Below are 20,956 nucleotides of genomic sequence, written 5' to 3' on the forward strand. Positions count from 1 at the left end.
AACCACATTCTTATTTCGGATTTTATGATCTTTTTGCTTATTCAAAACATTGACCCTTTGTGGGGGAGCTACCAGAAGGAATGGACCGATCTCTACCATATTTATAAAAGATCTGATGTTAATAGAAATATTGAGATGTGCCAAGACTGAATGGAATCCGATGTTAGTTTCGCGTTCTATGAGCTTCATGGATATTCAAAACTTTGGCCCTTTGTGGGGGAGGTACCAGAAGGAGTGGACCAATATATCCTATTTTCACAACAGACCTTGGGTTAACAAAAATATTGTGATGTGTGTAATTTGATGAGAATCATATACTTATTTCGGATTTCATGATCATTTTGGTTATTCAAAACTTTGACCCTTTGTGGGGGAGCTACCAGAAGGAATGGACCGATTTCTACCATCTTTATAACAGATCTTGTGTTGATGGAAACATTGAGATGTACCAAGTCTGAACGGAATCGGATGTTAATTTCGCATTGTATGAGCTTCATGGATATTAAAAATTTCGACCCTTTTGTGGGGGAGGTACATGAAGGAGTGGACCAATATATCCTATTTTCACAACAGACCTTAAGTTAACAAAAATATTGTGATGTGTGTAATTTGATGAGAATCACACACTTATTTCGGATTTCATGATCATATTGGTTATTCAATATTTTGACCCTTTGTGAGGGAGGTACCAGTAGAAATGGTCCGATCACTATCATCTTTATTACAGATCTTGTGTTGATAGAAATATTGAGATGTACCAAATCTGAATGGAATCGGATGTTAATTTCGCGTTTTACAAGCTTCATGGATATTCGAAGTTTTGACCCCTTATGGGGGAGGTACCAGAAGAAATGGACCGATATCTCCCATCTTCATACCAGACCTTGTGTTAGAAGAAATATTGTGATCCGTGTAATTTGAAGACAATCGGACAATTACATCACACTTTTATAAGAGTTTAAATTATTCACAATTTTGACCATTTGTGGGGGAGGTACTGGATGGAGAGACCCGATATTGTCCATATTCACCCCTGACCTAGCTCTAATGCAAATATTCAGATTTGCAAAGTTGGAACAAAATCGGATTATCCTTTGTCTTTCTGTGCAGTAAATTATATTCTTGGAATGTCTTGATATTTTGTGTGGGAGGTACCAGAAGGAGTGCACCGATATATCCTATTTTCACACCGGACCTTGTGTTAATAAAAATATTGTGATGTGTGAAATTTGAAGACAATCGGACACTTACATAACAATTTTATAAGAGTTATAATTATTCACAATTTTGACCTTTTGTGGGAGAGGTACTGGTTGGAGTGGTCCGATATTGTCCATCTTCGCACCTGACCTAGCACTGATGCAAATATTAGGATTCGCAAAGTTGTAGCAAAATCGAAGTATCCTTTCACTTTCTGTGCAGAAAATATATTTTTTGAAAATTTCGATATTTTGTGTGGGAGGTACCAGAAGGAGTGAAATGATATTGCCCATCTCCGAACTCGATCTAAGTTTGATAATAATATTACGATGCTCCAAGTTTGGAGCGAATCGTATACTTCCTTCGAGAGTTATCGTGACCACCAGCCAGACAGATCACTATATCGGCTCCAAATGTCCTGAAATGGGAGAACCCAAAGAGACCTAGGGTCTAAAACCTTTATTTGGATGGGGCACGTTTTGGCCGTATCAAATGATATATACCCTCCCACTCTAGCCATATGGCAGAGGGTATAAAAAGTGTTGTTTTTCAATTCAACGGCAGGATAATGGCCAGGAAATATAATTTTTAAATTTTCAGAAAAAAAAAATCAATCGCGTTAATTTTTGGAAATATCAAAAAACATTTTTGTTCCAGAACTGCAAGAATGTAAGAGGTTTTACTACGATAACCGATTTTCCCCTTTTTGATATCCAAGAAAATTTGCAAAAATAGTGGATTCTTGCAGGTACTGGAACAGTGCAAATATACAACAATAACAATAAAAATTTTTTTTTTTTTTAAATAAATAATATTATGATTTTAGGTGGATGGACTTAAAAACATATTTTCGGGAAAAAATTATAATGCACTTGCCGAGAGACGCCTTCCTTGTTATTTATTAACCAGAATATGTTTTCTCTTGCATACTCTCTCTCCCTCTCTCCAAATTTCTCATTGTTTACAAATGCATTTAAATCAGGCTCAGGCAGAGAATTGCCCGTTAAGTTCTCTCCATTTTTTTACTCTCTGTTTACATTGTTCTTCGATGGTTCTGAGTATGTGTGTGGAAAGAATAACGCACTGACAAGCTGCCTTAAAGCCATAAACTCCTAATTAAGTTCCTCCTTTTAATTTCAGGAATTTTTTTTATTGTTTTTTACTTTAGCGCCTACCTGTCCTTCCGCGAATCATAAAACTGCGACATTCGCGAAGGCGGGAGAACACGCACACACCATTTTTATTGGCATTTTCCCAGTGACTTTGCATGGTGGTTGACACAAAAATTATGGAAAAATATTGTCGCCTGTGTGCTGAGGTTGGCACAAATCATCACTGCCTCTACACCGTCGATGGTCGTCCAAATCAAAGCCATAAACTTTTGGAAAAATATTTCCTTCCAGCGGTAAGTTTGCAAAGTTAATGGCAAATTTAAAATTTCCCACTAAAATATGTGTGTGGGTTTTCCCTAGTTTTTCCAGGTGGAATGGTCGAATTCTTTCCGATATGTGTGTCGCCAATGCGAGACCTATCTGGCAAACTTTAACAGCTACCAGGCATTTGTGTGCCAGGCCCAGAGGAAACTTATTAAAGTTGCAGCAAAGAGTATTCCCAACGAATATTGGAACTCATTCCGGGGTTCCGTAACGGCAAATGATTCGAAAAACAATATATTGCCAATAACAACAGGTTCAGTTGGATTTACCCCAAACTTGTCTGGGATGCTTGAGCTAAACAGAGATTTACAACATTTGGCGCCCAACGCCAACGGTCTGGTAGATTCAAACGCTGTTTTTGAGTATTTTAAAGAGTTGGGGAGTTCGGAGACGAACAGACAAGACAGCAATGCTCAGCATTCGAATACTACTGCTACTACTGAAAATGTGTCACCCAATGTGAAGGAGGAACAACCAGCGTTTTTCCAACGTTCCAATGTGGAAGCCAATGTAGCAACAGTACTGGCGCCCAATGTCCGAAACTTATCCGGTCAAGATTTTAATATGCAAAATCTAAATTCCTCCGATCATACAGGAAATTTAGAAACGCTGCCACCCAATGTCAATACAAATTCATTTCAACACAGCCACCAAAGAGAAATGTTGGCGCCCAACGCAAATGTGTCCGGTAATGGAAACAATCAAAGCCAACAATTGCAACCGGGGAATGACGACTCCAAAACATTACAAAATCTCAATTCTTCGGAGAATACAGGAAATTTGGAAATGTTGGCGCCCAATGTTAATTCAAATTCATTTCAGCACAGCAACCAAAGAGAAATGTTGGCGCCCAACGTAAATGTGTCCGGTAATGGAAACTATCATAGCCAACATTTGAAACTGGGGAATGACGGCTACAAAAAATTACAAACCGTGGCGCCCAACCATAACAATGTTGGGGATCAGAATCCGAATTGGGAAAAATCAAATGTAAACAACAATGATTCACACCAATTGGTCCCCAACGTTAATAGATCGAAGGACCAAAATATTTATCAACAAAATTCAGCGTCCGACGCCACCGCAACGTCTAGTGCCTTGCAAAATCCCAGTGAGGTTACAAATTTGGCGCCCAACTCAAATGTTTTTAGGGTTCCAAACTCGGCAAGCCAATATTCAAATGTGAAAGATTTGGTTGCGACGGGCAATAGCATTAATTCTGGAAATCTGAAATATGATACCCAACATTTCAATGACCAAAATTCACAAATTTCACAAATTTTGGCGCCCAACATTAACACACCCCCAACTGGAGTGATTGTTCGAACCCAAAATACAAAATATTTGGCGCCCAACGATTCCATAAAACAAAACCATGCAAATAAACATTCCAAGGATCTACACCTATTAACAAGGGATGCGAACAGGTCTATGGGTCAGGATAATGCCACTCGACACCTCAATGAGGACTTAATTTTGGAAAATCAATATTCAAATGAAAATATAAATCAATTGAATATTTTGGCGCCCAACGTAAATGATAAAGCGAGTGGGGATCATGCTTTGGATTTGAATCCCGGCATTAAGAATTTGGAGACCCGAGACAATACTAAACAAGTTGGGTATCCAGAAAATCCCCAAAATCTGGAGACAAACCCAAGCGCTTCTGCAGTCATTAGGCTTACACAATCGGCGCCCAACGTAAATAATTCTGAAAAAAGAGACGGTCCGGGAACTTCTCCAAATTTGGCGCCCAACGTCCGTTCACCTGTAAGTGCAGCCCAAGAGCCTGCAGATAATCCACAACAAATGGCGCCCAACGTGCATTCACATCTAAGTCCAACCAATGAACCCGTGAAAAATCAAAACGATCCAGGAGCTTCTGAAAATTTGGCGCCCAACCTCCGTTCACCTGTAAGTGCAACAAAAGAGCCCGCAAAAAATCCACAACAAATGGCGACCATCATCCATTCACATCTGAGTGCGACCAATGAGCCCAATGTTAGCGCTTCTGGAAATCAAACCCATGACAGTCATCCTTCAAATATTGAGAACAAGGAAGATTTGGCAAATATGGCGCCCAACGTTAAAACACATTTACCTCCTGACATTGGACTTGCCAAACGCCAAAGAAGGCATAGCCCCCTCTCCAATGACGGAGAACCAGAAAATGCCCACCATCAAGATTCTGATGAATCTGGAGATTTTTCTTCATCTGCTTCGGAATGGTCGGGAGGAGAAGAACAAGAAGAAGAAGATAGCAATACCCCCAGCAATGCTAGCGCCAGCGATGGCAGTTCCGATGATGAGCTACCCTTGGCGGAGTATAAACAAAAAAAGAATCCTGGTAATCTCGGAAAATCATTGCAGGAAAATACCATGGCACGGGGCTCTAATGAAAATCCAAGGAAAAGTCCAGCATTTGAGCAGGAAAACGGACATAAAACCGCCTATGATTTTGATATGTCCGATGAGGAAAATTTGACAGTCTCCGAACGTCGTTCTACCAAAGCTCAGCGGGAGATATCAGGCCAGGATGTTCAGTCCCAAAATAAAATATACAAAACAGCTTACGATTTTGATGAGATCGACTCGGAAATAGGCAATGAAATCAGCTACTCCGGGGAACCCTTTTCGACGAATGATAAACCACTTAAAACTGCCCTCGATTTTGATAAATTGGATGAGGACATGAAAGAAGAGCCACCCGAGGAAGAAGGGCAAATCCAAGGAATTTTGTCCAGCCAAACAATAGCGGACAAAGCTGGAGGGGAAATACCTCGACGTAATTATATTGAGTCCCTGGAAGACATGTTCGAGAATGACAGTAAACAGGAGCTGCCATACAATATCCGACAATTTCCAGCGGCCTATAAATTTGATTTCTCCGACGACGAGACATCTGGCGATGAGACGTATTTCAATAAATCTGAAAATCAATTGGGCGCCAAATCCAAACGACCCCTAAAAACCTCATACAAAAAACATTTGAAACGACCCGCCACCCGTGAAGAATATGACGACTTGATAGCCAAATGGAGACCCAGCCTGGAGTGCAGAATTTGTAAGGCCACCTGTGGCAGATTTCAACAGCTGCAACAACACTTTGCCGACCATCACCCGGACGATGAATGTTACGTGGAGTGCTGCCAACTTCAGCTAGGCTATCGCTACAAAATCGAAAAGCACATCTACTATCATCGGGTAGAGGGCGCCTTTAAATGTGAAGTTTGTTTTGAGATCTTTACGAGCAAATACAAGTTGGGTTCGCATCTCGTTCAGCGCCATGCAGCGGGGGGAGAACCCAAACCAAAAGAGATTCTCAAATGCAATATCTGCGGCAAGGAATACGCCACCCAATGTCGATTACACACGCATCTTAAATATTGTGATGGAAGTGAAGTCCCGGAACCCGGACGCGCCAAATGTAAAGATTGTGGAAAATCGTACAGGTCGCAACTTTTTTTAGAATTGCACCGACGCAAACATCACAGGAATAAAAAAACGTTCCCCTGCCCGGTTTGCGACAAATTGTTTGCGAGCAAACATACGTTACACTATCACAGTTTCACCCATGCCACCGAACGTAAATTCGTCTGTTGGGTGTGTCAGAGAACCTTTAAGGTACCCTGCATACTGCGTGGACACTTTAAACACTGTCACGTCGAGGAGTACAAAGAAAAAATGCGAAAAATTAAGGAGCTGCGCAACACGAAAAAGACCTACAAGTGTGATCAGTGCGACAAGGTATATCAAACCTCTATGGCCCTCAAGGAACACAAAGCCCAGCATGAGGGCATTAGCGCGCTCTACAAATGTAAATATTGTAGCAAAGAGTATAAGTACAGTTCGAATCTGTCGGCCCACGTCCAAAGGGTGCATCCGACAAAATACCAGCCGAGGGCTAAGAAATCCAAAAAATCGAAAAAATCTAAAAAGAAATAGATACAAAATAATTTTATTGGATTTACTTTTTCAATGGATATAAGAAAATTAAAACAGGAAAAAAGAAAAAATAAATTAATTTTTAAGCCATGTCTTTTTCATTTTGGTCGTAGGGTGGGATCTCTGTAGTTTGTTTTGATCTTTTGGGGACATTAAATGTTGGAAAAACATAAAGCAAAAAAGGTAGTACCAATGGATTCTTGAAGGGCAATAATTGCTGGGTTCCCCTTAAGGAGAAGAAAGTGAAAAAACCCCTAAAACTATAACTAAATCTATTAAAAATGTTAAAATTAGATGGCAAACCGCCAACACATCAGGGGTCATTCGATATCAAAATATATGATCCAAACGAATTAGAATTCATTAATTTTATCTTGCCTTAATTAAAAATTTCAGTAAAAAACACAAAATAACAAAGGTTAGAATTGAATACCAGAATTTTCTAATAAAATTTTCTTTTTTTGTGATATTTTTCGATGGGAATCAACATATCCAGTCATGTAGTCTTTAAGAAAAATTGAAAAAAGTGATGAAAGTACTATATTCTTTCATATTCTGAAATCGATCTAATGTTCCCTATCAGCTAATGATCTTTTTGAGAGTAAAACTTGGCATCACTTTGCAAGGCGGCAAAATCGAAGTCTACAAAAGTTGAAAATACGACGCCGTTGCAATTACCGCAAAATGAACTAGTTCCATCGGCGTCGAATTTTTCGGTTGCATGGTACAGTTATGCTAGGAACACAATTGGAGCGAACGACGAATTTTTTCGCGGCGTATGTTCGTCGTCAAAAATAAAACACATATGTGTATATGGAAGTGCACACAATCACGGCACCGGCGAAAATTTCGTCGGTCGCCGCGAACTCAATTAGCTTTATTTCTATTTCATACGCCGGCGACCGGCGAACAAAACAGTACAAGGTGGCCATACTTGTACGAATTTTATGTGTTTTAGTAAATAAAGTTACTTTTTACTTTAAAATTTGTTATGGTCACTCTACTATCTGTTACTCGTATAAAAAAAACATAATTAATTTGTTTATTTATTTGTGTACTTGCGCCTGAGTGAAGATGGATATCAGTGAATTTATAATAGAGAAGATGGACATAAGTGAAATTATAATAGAGAACGTAAAGAATTATGTGTTCTTGTTTAATTCATTGTAGTCAACAAATGAGCAAAAAGTAAACAACTTCATCAGCTGTTTTATAATTTCGTCGGTATTGTGTTCCATACGACGAATTTTCGCGGCTCATTTTGTCGCCGCGTAGGGCGAAATTCGTCGTTCGCTCCAATTGTGTTCCTAGCATTAGGCGTTTTAACACAGAAAGAAACTCTTAGAATATACCACCAACCATGGCTCAACCAGAAAGGTTGCTCAACTTCAAGAAACTAGAAAAAATACAACTTTCAACAGAATACTTGTAGTGTCGAATTGACTTTTAAATATGCAACAATTTGTTGTTGAAAAAAACAGACAAACATGAATGGAATGTTGGAGTTATTCCACTAAATTTAATCTAAGATAGTGGGCCATACGTTTTTATCCCAAAATTGTATAGTCGATATGCGTTGACAGAATAGTGGCATGTTTTGACAGAATAGTATCACCAAAAAGAAAAAAAATGTACATTCGGTAATTGTGCCAAAATTTCATCCCGCTTTCAACACCTGGAGATATTGGTCGGATACGCCACAAGGGCATATATCTATGATCAGCTTAAAATTCTATGTCAATTTAGCCATGTCCATCCATCCGTATGTCTGCCAGTCTGTTGAAATTACGATACTATTAAAGAAATCCCAACTATGGATATTTTTAAATAATTTTTTTAACTAATATGCAAGGCGACGATTTTTTTAAAAAATATTTTCGAACATTACAGGCTTGAATTTAGAAAAAAATATTTTTTTCGTACAATTATGACAGGCGTGGATTTTGAAAAAGATTTTTTTCTTTAAATTTTGAAATTCGTGGATATAAAAAAATATATATTTTTTTCGTTAAATTATGAAAGGCGTGGATATAAAAAAAAATATTTTTTTTTCGTACAATTATGACAGGCGTGGATTTTGAAAAAGATTTTTTTCTTTAAATTATGAAAGACGTGGATATAAAAAAATATATATTTTTTTCGTTAAATTATGAAAGGCGTGGATATAAAAAAAATTATTTTTCTTTTCGTTAAATTATGACAGGCGTGGATTTTGAAAAAAAAAATATTTTTCGTACAATTATGACGGGAGTGGCTTTTGGAAAAAAATATTTTTTTGTATAATTTTGAAAATTAAAAATATTTTTTTGTACAATAATGGCAGGCGTTGATTTAAAAAAAAATAATATTTTTTGGTTTAATTTTGACAGGAGTGTATTTTTTTGAAAAAAAAAAAAATTTCGTACAATTATGATTGAAAAATTTAATTTTTTTTAAAAAATCCTTTCTCTGCCTGTTATACAAGGCGATGATATTTTAAAAATACTTTTCCTAACTGTTATGCAAGGCGAGGATATTTTAAAAATATTTCTCTAACCTTTGTACAAGGCGAGAATTTTTTAAAAATATTTATTCTAACTGTTTTACAAGGCGAAGATATTTTAAAAATATTTTCTCTAACTGTTATACAACCTTGGATTTTATTGATATTTGGATATTTCAAAAATATATTCCTTACTGTTATACATAGCGGGGATTTTCAAAAATATTTTTTCTAACTATCATACCAAGCATGTATTTTTAAAAACATTTTCCAACAGTTACACAAGGCGAGTATATCTAAAAAAATTTCTCCAACTGTCATACAAGGCGAGGATATCTTAAAAATACTTTTTCCAACTGTGGATTTTTAACAATATTTTTTCAAACGTTATGCATAGCGGGGCTTTTTAAAAAATATTTTTTAGTTTTTGCACGCAACGTTAAGTATCTAGCCCACTAAAACCATTAAAAATAACTATCCATTACAGAATGTGAACCACCCTATTGTTAAACTTATTCAAATTGCAACGGCGTTACGTGGATAAGCCGTCACTGGAATATTGTATACTAGTTTCGCGCTCATTTTCATGAACTTGGCGTTGTTTGGTTGATTGCGTTTTTCTCATGTCTCATTCGTAAACAAAGCTTTTCTTGGCGTTATTTATTGCCCTGATTCGTAAACAATGGATGTTTTTGGATATTTTATTTTCTCTTTATATTTTATCGGTTCATTATGTTTTGCCTTATTGGGGACGTTTTTTATTTTGATGTTACACAGATGGACATACATACAGACAAACATTCATCCAACTACTTTGGTCCAGGAAAGAGGCGTTGTGAAATATAAACAATTTCTTGGAGCAATTAACTTATTTATCAAATGTAATTTATTGTAAGTGATTGAATATTGTTATTTTATGGTGTAAAAATAAAATGTTTATTTATGATTGTTAGAGAGAGAGAAAAGGAGAGGGTTGAGAATGGATAATCAAGCAAATTGGAATTGCGAAACAATTCCTTTTGTTATTTTATTCTCCTATTATTTGGAAAGAAAAGTCCAGGGATCCCGAATATTTCCAGGAGCCAAGAGAAATTCCCGTATCCTACCCCTTGTCTCAATTTGTACACTTAAAACTTTACGGGCAAATCAAAAGAACATCTTGCCAATTTCATGTCCAAACGTGTCGAAGCATTCAGAGGAAATACTCGGCAATAAGAAAATAATTGTGTTAGGAACTGAATATGGACTGTGCGTGGCCTCTAGAACATATTTCGAAATCATTTTTGGGGATTCCTTGTGTATATGATGTTCCATGCCAGTGCAGAGCTAGAATCTAAGTGGTTTTATCCTTTTGTCCATTTCCAGGGGAAAATTGCAGAAATTCCTCTCAAAAAGTGTTTTTCGTGGAAAAGAACAAAAATGCTCCCCCTGCCTACGTCATTACCATTCCGTCTGCTCAAGTACCTCAGAAGTCATCTTTGAAAAATTCCGAACCTGCTGCAAGGGATTTGATTTTTAATTTCCTGCCTTAATGTTTGCAACATATTTGTATCACATGCATATGGAGAGTCCTTTAATTACCCATTAAAAGAAAATTATGTATTTATGTTTAATATTTCCAGGTTATTTCCCAGATTCCAATCGCCGTAGAACAAAATGAAATCTGAGATAGTATGCCGTTTATGTTTGGAATCATGTAATAATGGCTATTGCGATCTTTACAATCAGGATGTTCAAAAGGATTTTTTGACATCTACAAATGAGATTTTTGATATGGTCAAAAACTATTTTTCCGATGAGGTAGGTGATCTTCGAAAAATAATATCAATTTTTTACCTATAAACCAACCTTTACTTTTTTTCAATTTCCTTTAGTTCCTAAACATGGATTACAATAGGCATTTAAGAAAACTCTGCATACAATGCTGGCAGTACATTGACGAATTCCATAAATTTCAAGAATCCATAATTTTACTACATACCATGAAAATGCCTGAAGTGATAGAAACGGTGGTGGTGGATGAAAACAAAAGCTATCCAGAACCGGAAGTGCCAATAAAAATGGAAGAATTTACAAGTTGTGAGCCAGATACCCTGGAAGAGGGAACTGAAATTCGAGATAATGTAGAGGCCAATGTAAACGTTTGTATTATAAAGCATGAAAATGAAACGCAAAAATTCACCACACCAGAAATTAAATCGGAATTCCCAGAGGAAAATATTGGAGATTTAGACAGTGGTTCGGTGAATGAAATTCCCATGACGGAGAACAAACAAAAAAGAAAAACGCTGAAAGTTAGAACATTTTTGCCGGAAACCCCCGAAATAGAGAGTGGATCTTTTGAGTCCCCTGACGGAAACAGCCTTAGCTATTTGCAATTTAATCCAGAGGGACTTCGAACGGCCTACGATTATGATATATCATCCGATGAGGAAATCAGGAAAGAACACGAGAACAGTTTAGTGGAGATATCAGACTACATTGCCTATGCCAGAGATGGTATATCTAAAACACCTTTGGATTTTAATGAGTCTGAAAGGAACATTAAACAAGAACCCGAAACCGATGATTATACTTCAAATGACGAATTCGACGATAAATCTGATGAGGATTTTAATATATCCAATGTTTCGAAAGATTTATCCGATACTGAGTCTAGTATTGGAGAGTCTTTAAAAGATAGGCCCAAGAAACAAAGTAAAATTGGGCGGGAGAAATCAAACCAATTCCCAGCGACCCACAAATCTGATTTGCCCATTACACTGACTTCTGATGAAGAAAATTGTCGAAGTTTAGAAAATCCAACGAGCCCCAAATCCAAAAAGCGTACAAAATTTTCCTATAGGAAATATTTGAAACGTCCTGAGACACGTGAAGAATATGACGACTTAATAGCCCAATGGAGACCAAGTTTGATATGTAGAGTTTGCAGTGCCACCTGTAGCAGATATACCCAGTTGGAGCAACACTTCACCGAACAACACGCCAACGAGGAATGTTACGTTGAGTGCTGTCAACTTCAGCTTCGCTATCGCTACGAAATCGAAGAACACATCTACTATCATCGTGTAGATGCATTTAAATGTGAAATTTGTTTTAAATTTTACACTTCCAAAGGCCCATTGCAGGTACATCTGTTTCAGCGCCATGGCCTGGGCGAGGAATGTAAACCAAGAGAGTCTGCCAAATGCCCTGACTGTGGAAAAGAATATGCAAGTCAATATCGATTACGAATTCATCAAAACTATTGTGAGGGAGAAGAGGGTCGGGAAACTCGTCGCTATACATGTCCAGATTGTGGAGCTGCATATAAATCGAAGTATGTTATGAAAAGTCACCGAAATCATCATCACCAGGCCAGAGGACTCTCCCGTTGTCCAATTTGCGACAAAATGTTAACGACTAAATCGGAGGTAACGAGGCACCTACGCACCCATAGCTCGGAGCGTAAATATGTTTGTCAAGTGTGTCAAGATGCTTTTACAAATCCCGACATGTTACGTTCACACTTTCGTCGCATTCACGTCGAAGAGTACAAGGAACACCAGAAAAAGAAAAAAGAGCTGCGCAACGTCAAGAAGACCTACAAGTGTGATCAGTGCGACAAGGTATATCAGTCGCCAATGGCCCTCAAAGAACACAAAGCCCAGCATGAGGGCATTAGGGCACTCTACAAATGTAAATATTGTACCAAAGAATATAAATACAGTTCGAACATGGCGGCCCATGTCCAAAGGGTTCATCCGACAAAGTACGCAGGAAATGTGAAAAAATCTAAAAAATAAAAATCAAGATTTTTATTCCATTAGGTATAAGACATTTTATAAGACAGAGCGAAGGAAGGAAGGAAAAAAAAAACGAAACTAAAAAAATACATATTGTAAATATGTTTATTGTTTAAACATTTCTTTTTTATTTTAACCATTCTGGGTAGCGTCTAAAAGTAAAGTAAATGATAAAGAATGCATTAAAAACCTATTCGGTCTGTTCCAGAAATGCAAGAATGCAAAAGTTTTTACTACGATAACCGATTTTTCCTTTATGGTACCGAAAAAAAGTAGATTCTTGCAGGTTCTGGAACAGAGCAAATATCATAATAATATTCAATAAATTTATTTTAAATATATCACAAAGATTTAAAGCATGATAGCTCAACAAGTTCTATGTTAAATATTGCCAAGACAAGAGTTTTCGAGCCATCAACATGAAATCGATCGTTTTCTACAACTATCTTTTGCATTTTTATAGCATACTTTTAGACTCTCCCCAGAATTTAAAAAAACCATATACTAGAAGTATAGGCTAAATAAAAACTAGTGGCAATTTATAATATATTGTGTATATAGAATAACGTTATTTTTAAGTTAAAAATTGTTGGAAGCTCCTTTAAATGTGCTATTAAAATATGGAGTAGAATTTACATAAAACTCTTGCATCATGTAGAATGTGGCCTTAACATGTTTAGCCCTGTTCCATAAACAAAAGAAATGTTTTCAACAATTTAATTTAATTACTTTTTCAATCAATATTTTCAATTCAAATGATGTAATATTTCCAGTAAATAATTAAAACAACCATTTTCACATAACATGTGAACCACCCTTTTCTTATATTCATTCACAAAGTAACGGCGCTACACAAGAATTACTCTGACATGTTACTCTGTTGTCATATGCTGCTCTCTTGAAGAATGTGTTCAACAATTTGAAATAATTTAATTACTTTTCCAACTAATATTTTTAATTTAAATTATGTAACTTTTCCAGTAAGCTATGAAGCAACCATCCACATATAGCATGCGAACCTCCCTTTTCTTAAATTCGTTCACAATGTAACGGCGTTACACATGAATTACTCTGACCATGTCTGTTGACATATGTTGCTCTCTTGAAGAAGGCTTTCAACAATTTGAATTAATTTAATAACGTTTTCAATTAATATTTTTAATTCAAATAATGTAATATTTCCAGTAAATATTTAAAACAACAATACACATATAGCGTGTGAACAACCCTTTTCTTTAATTCATTCACAATGTAACGGCGTTATACAAGAATTACTCTCACATGGTACTTCGTTATCATATGTGGCTCTCGTGAAAAATGTTTTCATCGATTTGAACTAATTAAATTACTTTTTCCATCAATATTTTTAATATAAATGATTTATAATTTCTAGTAAATAATTAAAACAACCATCCACATATAGCATGTGAACCACCCTTTTCTTAAATTCTTTCACAATGTAACGGCGTTACAGAAGAATTACTCTGACATGGTACTCTAATATCATATGTTGCTCTCTTGAAGTAGGTTTTCAACAATATGAACTAATTTAGTAACGTCTTCAATTAATATTTTTAATTCAAATGCTGTAATGTTTCCAGTAAATAATTGAAACAACCATCCTTATATAGCATGTGAACCACCCTTTTCATAAATTCTCCCGCAATGTAAGGGCGTTACACAAGTATTACCCTGACTTGGTACTCTATTATCATATGTTGCTGTCATGGAGGAGGTTTGTTTTTTTGTGGAATTTTACTAGAAAAAATCTAAATAATATGTTGTGAACAATTAATTTGTTGCTAAAAAGGAATTTTGTGGTACAAATCCAATATAAAAGTATTAGTTTATGGTGTATAAATGCCAAGGGATAGCATTTTTGTTGATAATTATTGTGGGAGAGAAGTGCAGTGAGAGAGCGAGTAACGGCATGCAATTGTGAATGATTGTTTGTTATTGTTTACATTTTGAAAGGAGGCATCCTCAGTATATAAGCTAATCAGAAATCCAGGATTGTCCGGGCAGTGTATCAAATTTAAAGTGTTTACATTTTGTTCTGCTACAAGTCATGTCTGCCAGTATCAAGCCCAGTTGATAGCTAATATTGGGGAAATGCAGGGATATGTTTATAAAGGAAAAGTTGATTGAATTTCCGTGACGAATTTAATTTAAATTTTCAGAATATGAACTAACGGCATTGGAAATCATGCAGGACTGTGATTGAACTTGTGTGCTCATATGTGCTCCAGCGTAAATCAAATATTTTTTAAATTAGGGGAGATATTAGTTGTCCCCCAAGAGTTTGCCAGAAGTACCTCCCTCCCTATAGAGTCTTTGACAACGCAGGTATTTGGTATAATTTATATTTCTTTTAATTAAAACCAAATATTTTCAATACCTATTTTCAGAGTATTTCCCCCACAACAAAATGCCTGCCCAGCCAACCTGCCGTTTATGTTTGGAATATTGTACTGAGGGCTATTGCGACCTATACAATGAGGACTTCCAGGTTGATTGTGAGACAACAGCAGCTACAGCGGCAAATGAGGTTTTCGATATGGTCAGGAAGTACTTTCCAGAGGATGTATGCAGCAAGAAAAATTTGAGTGTTGTAAATCTTAACTTTATTAAAATTATTCCTTTCTTTCAGGTATTAAATATGGATTGCAATAAAGATCTCCGGAAATTATGTCTACAATGCTGGCATCATATAGAGGAATTCCATAAATTTCAAGAATCCATAATTTTGCTACAAAATATGAGAATGAGTGGACAAGTTATAGAAATGGTAGACGTAATAGAGGCCTATGAGCCGGAGGTACCCATTAAATTTGAAGAGTTTAATATTTGTGAGCCAAAGAACACAAACGACAACACGGAACAGCCACAAGAAGATGTGCAGAATATTGTGGAGGAGGATGTAAATGAGTTTGTTGTGGACACACGTCTCGACTCTGCTGAGGAAAATGAAACCGACAATTTTATAACAGAAATGACTGAATCAGAATACCACCTAGAGGCGAATACGGAAAATGTAAATACCGAAGATTTAGATGAATTAATTTCAAAATGGAAATCAAATCTGGAATGTATGGTTTGTGGTGAAAATCACGATAGGTTTTCATTGCTGCGCAAACACTTCGAACAACAACATCCCCTGGAAGAATTCTGTATAGTCTGCTGTGGCTTGGCACTGCAAAACAATTTCGAAATTGAGGGACACATTTTGTATCACAAGGCCTTAAACGAGTTTCGATGTGACATTTGTATGAAACGTTTTGCCAATCGATCTTCCACAAAAAGGCATTTCAAAACTAAACATGCCATGAATTTGGCTGCTAAACATGACACGAATTTGGCTTCGCGAAAGCACATTAAAAAGGAGAAGGAGAAATTTAAACTTTATAAATGTAAGACGTGTGATAAATTGTTTTTGGATAACATGGCAGTTAGGGTGCACAACGAAACCGAACATGGCGGCCAGCAAAGGGAAATTAGTTGTAAATTTTGTCACGGAACATTTGCCGAATATGGAGAATACCAATTGCACTTGAATCGGGAACATCAGGAGGAGTGGCAGGCCCAAAGGAATCAGGAGGCTATTGAAATGTTGCCGGAAATACGGCGACATATGGCGGCAGGGGTTAAATCGAAATTCTCCAAGATCCAAAAGCAGGCGAGACCCATCAACGATTCATTGGCCAACTGTAAATGTTGGATCTGCGGCAATGTTTATCATTCCCGGCGTTATTTGCTGGCCCACATTAGCCTACATGATGAGAACAAAGAGGCCAGGTATTCCTGTCAATACTGTTCGAAAAAATATCACCTACAAACAAGTCTCTCCTATCACATACGTCTCAAGCACGAACAACGTGACGCTGTTAAACCCCTGAAATGTAAAATTTGCCACAAGGTGTATTACACCAAGAAAGCAATGCGCGAACATCAAAGCAAACACGAGGGCAGACCCTTATTTTCTTGTAAAATTTGTTCCAAAGAATATTTTCTAAGTTCCAGTTTGTCCAGTCACATGAAAAGTTATCATTCGGGTGGGGTGAGAACCCGAAGAAGGGCATCGATATACGAAGAGGCTAGACTAAATTCAAGTGGCACGGTGGCATCGTATAAATGCCATAGCTGTGATAAAGTCTATCAAAGTAGACGAAGCCTCAGGGAACACGAATCGAAACATTCGGGCTACAAGGCCTACAGCTGTAACTTTTGTTCCCAACAATTCTATATGCAATCGTCCATGTACACACACATGAAAAAGCAGCACTACAGCCTGTATCAAAGGAAACTCAAATCGAAGCTTTCGAGAAGACCAAAAGAAAAGGTTACAACACCGAAAAATCAAAGCCTGGATGACTTGGTGAAAAGTTTGGATATTATGGCTCAAGTGGAAAATACTAAATCACATCAGCCACGAGAAGCCTGTAGTACCCTCAAATACTTTGGTTTAAAATGCCGAACCTGCAATAAAATCTATCAGTCGAAACGTAGCCTACGTGAACATGAGGCCAAACACAGCGGCAAAGAGCTGTACTCATGTCAGTTTTGTGCAAAAAAGTTTTTCCTCAAATCAACCAAAAGTTCACACATCAAACGTCATCATCCTCAGGGATGCAGGGCGGGCAAGGCAGGAGAATCTGCGATATGTAAAAATCAAGAACAAAATTTTGCAATATATTCCATAAGCGAAGTAGGAGAGGGAGGAGAAGGAGAAGTAGAAGTCAGCCAAGCAGAAAAGCCCGGGGCCTTGGAAGAAACAATTATTTCAACGACTGAAACTACTTATCTTAAAGACAATGAAGAAGATTCTTCTCTTACGGATCCCCTAACCAGGGAACCCAAAAATTTACTATCTCTACTAACAACAAATGAAACCCTAGCGAATAAGAGAAAATCACCAACGAGGAGCAGACGAAATGTCATCTCCCCCCTAGATGATCGACAAAATTATGCCTTCAAATGTTTGAAATGTGATCGTCGATATCAATCGAAACGTTCACTGCTCGCCCATCAACAGGTCATGCATGAGGGCAAAAAATCCTATAGTTGTAAGTTTTGTTTCAAGAAATTCGGCTTGGAGACCAGTATGTATAATCATTTGAGGATACAACATGCACAGGAGAGGTTGGCAGAGAAAATAAACAATGCGCAGAATTTACTGGCGGGCGAAGAAACAGATCAAACTTCATTGATTTGTAACATCTTAGATGATTATGCCAGCTAGAGGAGATGCAAGGGTGTCGGACGTACATCTTAAACATTCCAATGGCAGAAATGGAAAATAAAAAATGGGAAAAACACTGGCAGCGAGAAAAGTGATTCTCGGTCGCATTTGATAATGCCCAAGGCAATAAAATCTGCGATTCCCAAAGGGGATGGGGATGGCAATTTTTGATTTTCTAAGTAAATTAAAAAAAAATATTTATTAAAAAATGGGATTTATTATCATTTCTTTAACTCTATAAGAGTTGGATAGTTTAATTTTTAAATAAAAAAAATATATTTTTTTTTATAAAAAAATATAAATTTTATAAAAAAATATTTTTATAGAAAAAATAAAAAATAAGAATATTTATTGAAAAAGAATACAATTATTAAAAAATAATGTTTTTATAAAGAAAATAAAATAAAAAAATAATAATAAAATATTTATTAAAATAAACAAGATGTTTTTATATATTTATTTTTATTTTTAATTCATAAGAGTTAGATAGATTTTTTTAAATTAAAAAATAATGTTTGTCGCAAAGAACATCAAAAATAAATATCAAAAATAAAATTTATTAAATTGAAATTAAAAAAAATATATTTTTATAAAGAAAATTAAAAAATAATAAAAATATTTATTATAAAATTATGTGTTTATAAAAAAATATATTTTTATAAAGAAAAAAATAATGAAAATATTTATTAAAAACTAATATTTAAAAAAAATGATATTTTTATAAAATTAAAAATTAATAATAAAAATATTTAATGAAAAATAATAATGTTTTTATAAAGAAAACAATAAAAATAATTATTAAAAAAATATAATATATTTAAAAAAAATAATAATATTTAGTAAAAAAACACGATTTTTATATATTTTTTTAAATAGGAGCTATATAGACTTTTTTTAAATTAAACAATAGTGTTTTTATAAAGAAAATAAAAAAAGATATTTGTTAAGAAAATAGTATTATAAAATAATATTTATTTAAAAATAATATTTTTATAAAAAATCATATTTTTATAAAGAAAGAAATAATAATAGAAATATTTAATAAAAAATAATATTTATATAAAATATGATATTTTTATAAAGAAAAAAAAATTAATAAAATTTAATTTAATAATTTATTAAAATGTTAATATTTTTATAAAAATTGATATTTTTATAAAGAAAAAAAAATAATAAAAATATTTATTAAAACTAATATTTTAATAAAATGATATTTTTATAAAGTTAAAAATTAATAATAAAAATATTTAATGAAAAATAATAATGTTTTTATAAGGAAAATAATAAAAATTATTATTAAAAAAATTATATTATATTTAAAAAATAATAATATTTAGTAAAAAACACGATTTTTATATATTTTTTTTAATTAGGAGCTATATAGACTTTTTTTAAATGAAACAATAATTTTTTTTGTAAAGATAATAAAAAAGATATTTGTTAAGAAAATAGTAGGGTAAGTGTGCCTAAGTTCGGCATGTCCCAGTAGTCGGCACTTTTTATTTTTAAGACCAAATAAATGAAACTATTATAACTAAATGTAGTTTGTTTACTTCAAATATACTACCAGCTATCTTTTTGTACAATTTCTTTAAAAAATTAAATTTTTGTCTGTGAAGGTCCTCAACAATCCATATTCTTAAGAAAAGTACAATCAAGACGTCGAATCAGTTTAACTAAACAAAAATATTATATTTTAATGAATTAATTTATTATTATTATTAATTATTCTTACAAAAAATTTGGTTTGCCGACTGTTGGAACATGTCATACCGCCAATTGGCAAGTGGTGCCGACTAGTGGCAAAAAAGCATTGTTTTAATAAAACTACAAATTTATGAAATTTAATAAAAAGTTATTAAAACTTTATTTATTATTGCAAAAACTATACAAAATTTCGAATCTGAATAAATTAACTTTGTAATAATTGAAAAGATCCACTCAGAATGGTGAGCGATTAAAAACGCGAAAATCCTAAAAGTGCCGACTATTGGTACACTTACCCTATAGTTCTAAAACATAATAATGGAACTATTTACTAAAAAATATGATAATGTTTTTATAAAGAAAAAAAAAATAATAAAAATATTTATTTAAAAATAAAAAAGAAAGAAATAATAATAGAAATATTTAATAAAAAATGATAATGTTTTTATAAAGAAAGTAAAAAAAAATATTTAATAAAAAAATATTATAATTATTAAAAAATAATATTTTTATAAAAAAAATAAAAACTAATAAAAATATTTATTAAAAATAATATTTTAATAAAGAAAAAAAATAATAATAATAAAAATATTTAATTAAAAAAATGATAATGTTTTTATAAAGAAAGTAAAAAAAAATAACGAAAACAATTAATAAAAAATAATATAATTATTAAAAAAATAATATTTTTATAAAGAAAAAAAATAATAATAAAAATATTTATAGAAAAACAAGGTTTTTATATTTATGTTATATTTAATTTTATAAGAGGTAGATAGATTTTTTTAAATTAAAAAAATAATGTTTTTACAAAGAACATCAAAAAATATACATTTATTAAAATGAAATTAAAAAATAATGTTTTTATAAATAAAATAAAAAAATAATTAAAAATATTTAATAAGAAATAATATTTTTATTTATTATTATTTATATTTTTTTAAAGAAAAATTTAATAATAATAAAAATATTTAAAATAAAATAATATTTATATAAAAAATGTTTTTTTATAAAAAAAAAGAAAAAAAAAAAAATAATAATAATAATAAAAATATTTATTAAAAAATAATATTTTTATAAAATAATAATAAAAATATTTAATAAAAAATAATATTTATATAAAAAATGATATTTTTATAAAGAAAAAAAAATAATATTTAAT

General features: G+C 33.8%; 3 protein-coding genes across 3 annotated transcripts; all 3 read left to right on the forward strand.

Moving 5' to 3' along the window:
- Nucleotides 1–2,388: 2,388 nt before the first annotated feature.
- Nucleotides 2,389–4,081, forward strand: LOC101893483 (GATA zinc finger domain-containing protein 14-like). Its single transcript, XM_059122540.1, has 3 exons — nt 2,389–2,605; nt 2,673–4,013; nt 4,064–4,081. The coding sequence occupies exons 1-3, from the start codon at nt 2,468–2,470 to the stop codon at nt 4,079–4,081; spliced, it is 1,497 nt and encodes a 498-aa protein (XP_058978523.1). The 5' UTR covers nt 2,389–2,467.
- A 74-nt stretch (nt 4,082–4,155) lies between these two features.
- On the forward strand, nt 4,156–13,622 carry LOC101893649 (zinc finger protein 423-like). The gene is made up of 3 exons (XM_059122542.1): nt 4,156–6,572; nt 10,714–10,863; nt 10,938–13,622. Exons 1-3 carry the CDS (start codon nt 4,446–4,448, stop codon nt 12,846–12,848), a joined length of 4,188 nt encoding a protein of 1,395 aa, XP_058978525.1. The 5' UTR covers nt 4,156–4,445; the 3' UTR covers nt 12,849–13,622.
- A 1,007-nt stretch (nt 13,623–14,629) lies between these two features.
- On the forward strand, nt 14,630–18,331 carry LOC101893814 (zinc finger protein 14-like). The gene is made up of 3 exons (XM_020037128.2): nt 14,630–15,194; nt 15,257–15,432; nt 15,499–18,331. The coding sequence occupies exons 2-3, from the start codon at nt 15,277–15,279 to the stop codon at nt 18,085–18,087; spliced, it is 2,745 nt and encodes a 914-aa protein (XP_019892687.1). The 5' UTR covers nt 14,630–15,194; nt 15,257–15,276; the 3' UTR covers nt 18,088–18,331.
- Nucleotides 18,332–20,956: the final 2,625 nt, after the last annotated feature.

The sequence above is a fragment of the Musca domestica genome, unplaced genomic scaffold (genome assembly GCF_030504385.1).
Source record: "Musca domestica strain aabys unplaced genomic scaffold, Musca_domestica.polishedcontigs.V.1.1 20, whole genome shotgun sequence".
NCBI classification, from domain to species: domain Eukaryota; kingdom Metazoa; phylum Arthropoda; class Insecta; order Diptera; family Muscidae; genus Musca; species Musca domestica.

Excerpts from the sequence above, each read along its gene's own strand:
- LOC101893814 (XM_020037128.2), top strand. The coding sequence starts at position 15,277 with ATGCCTGCCCAGCCAACCTGCCGTTTATGTTTGGAATATTGTACTGAG. Across the intron at positions 15,433-15,498 it reads GGAAGTACTTTCCAGAGGAT|GTATTAAATATGGATTGCAA; the intron begins GTATGCAGCAAG and ends CCTTTCTTTCAG.
- LOC101893483 (XM_059122540.1), top strand. The coding sequence starts at position 2,468 with ATGGTGGTTGACACAAAAATTATGGAAAAATATTGTCGCCTGTGTGCT. Across the intron at positions 2,606-2,672 it reads AAAAATATTTCCTTCCAGCG|TTTTTCCAGGTGGAATGGTC; the intron begins GTAAGTTTGCAA and ends GGTTTTCCCTAG.
- LOC101893649 (XM_059122542.1), top strand. The coding sequence starts at position 4,446 with ATGGCGCCCAACGTGCATTCACATCTAAGTCCAACCAATGAACCCGTG. Across the intron at positions 6,573-10,713 it reads AAAAATCGAAAAAATCTAAA|AACAAAATGAAATCTGAGAT; the intron begins AAGAAATAGATA and ends CAATCGCCGTAG. Across the intron at positions 10,864-10,937 it reads AAAACTATTTTTCCGATGAG|TTCCTAAACATGGATTACAA; the intron begins GTAGGTGATCTT and ends AATTTCCTTTAG.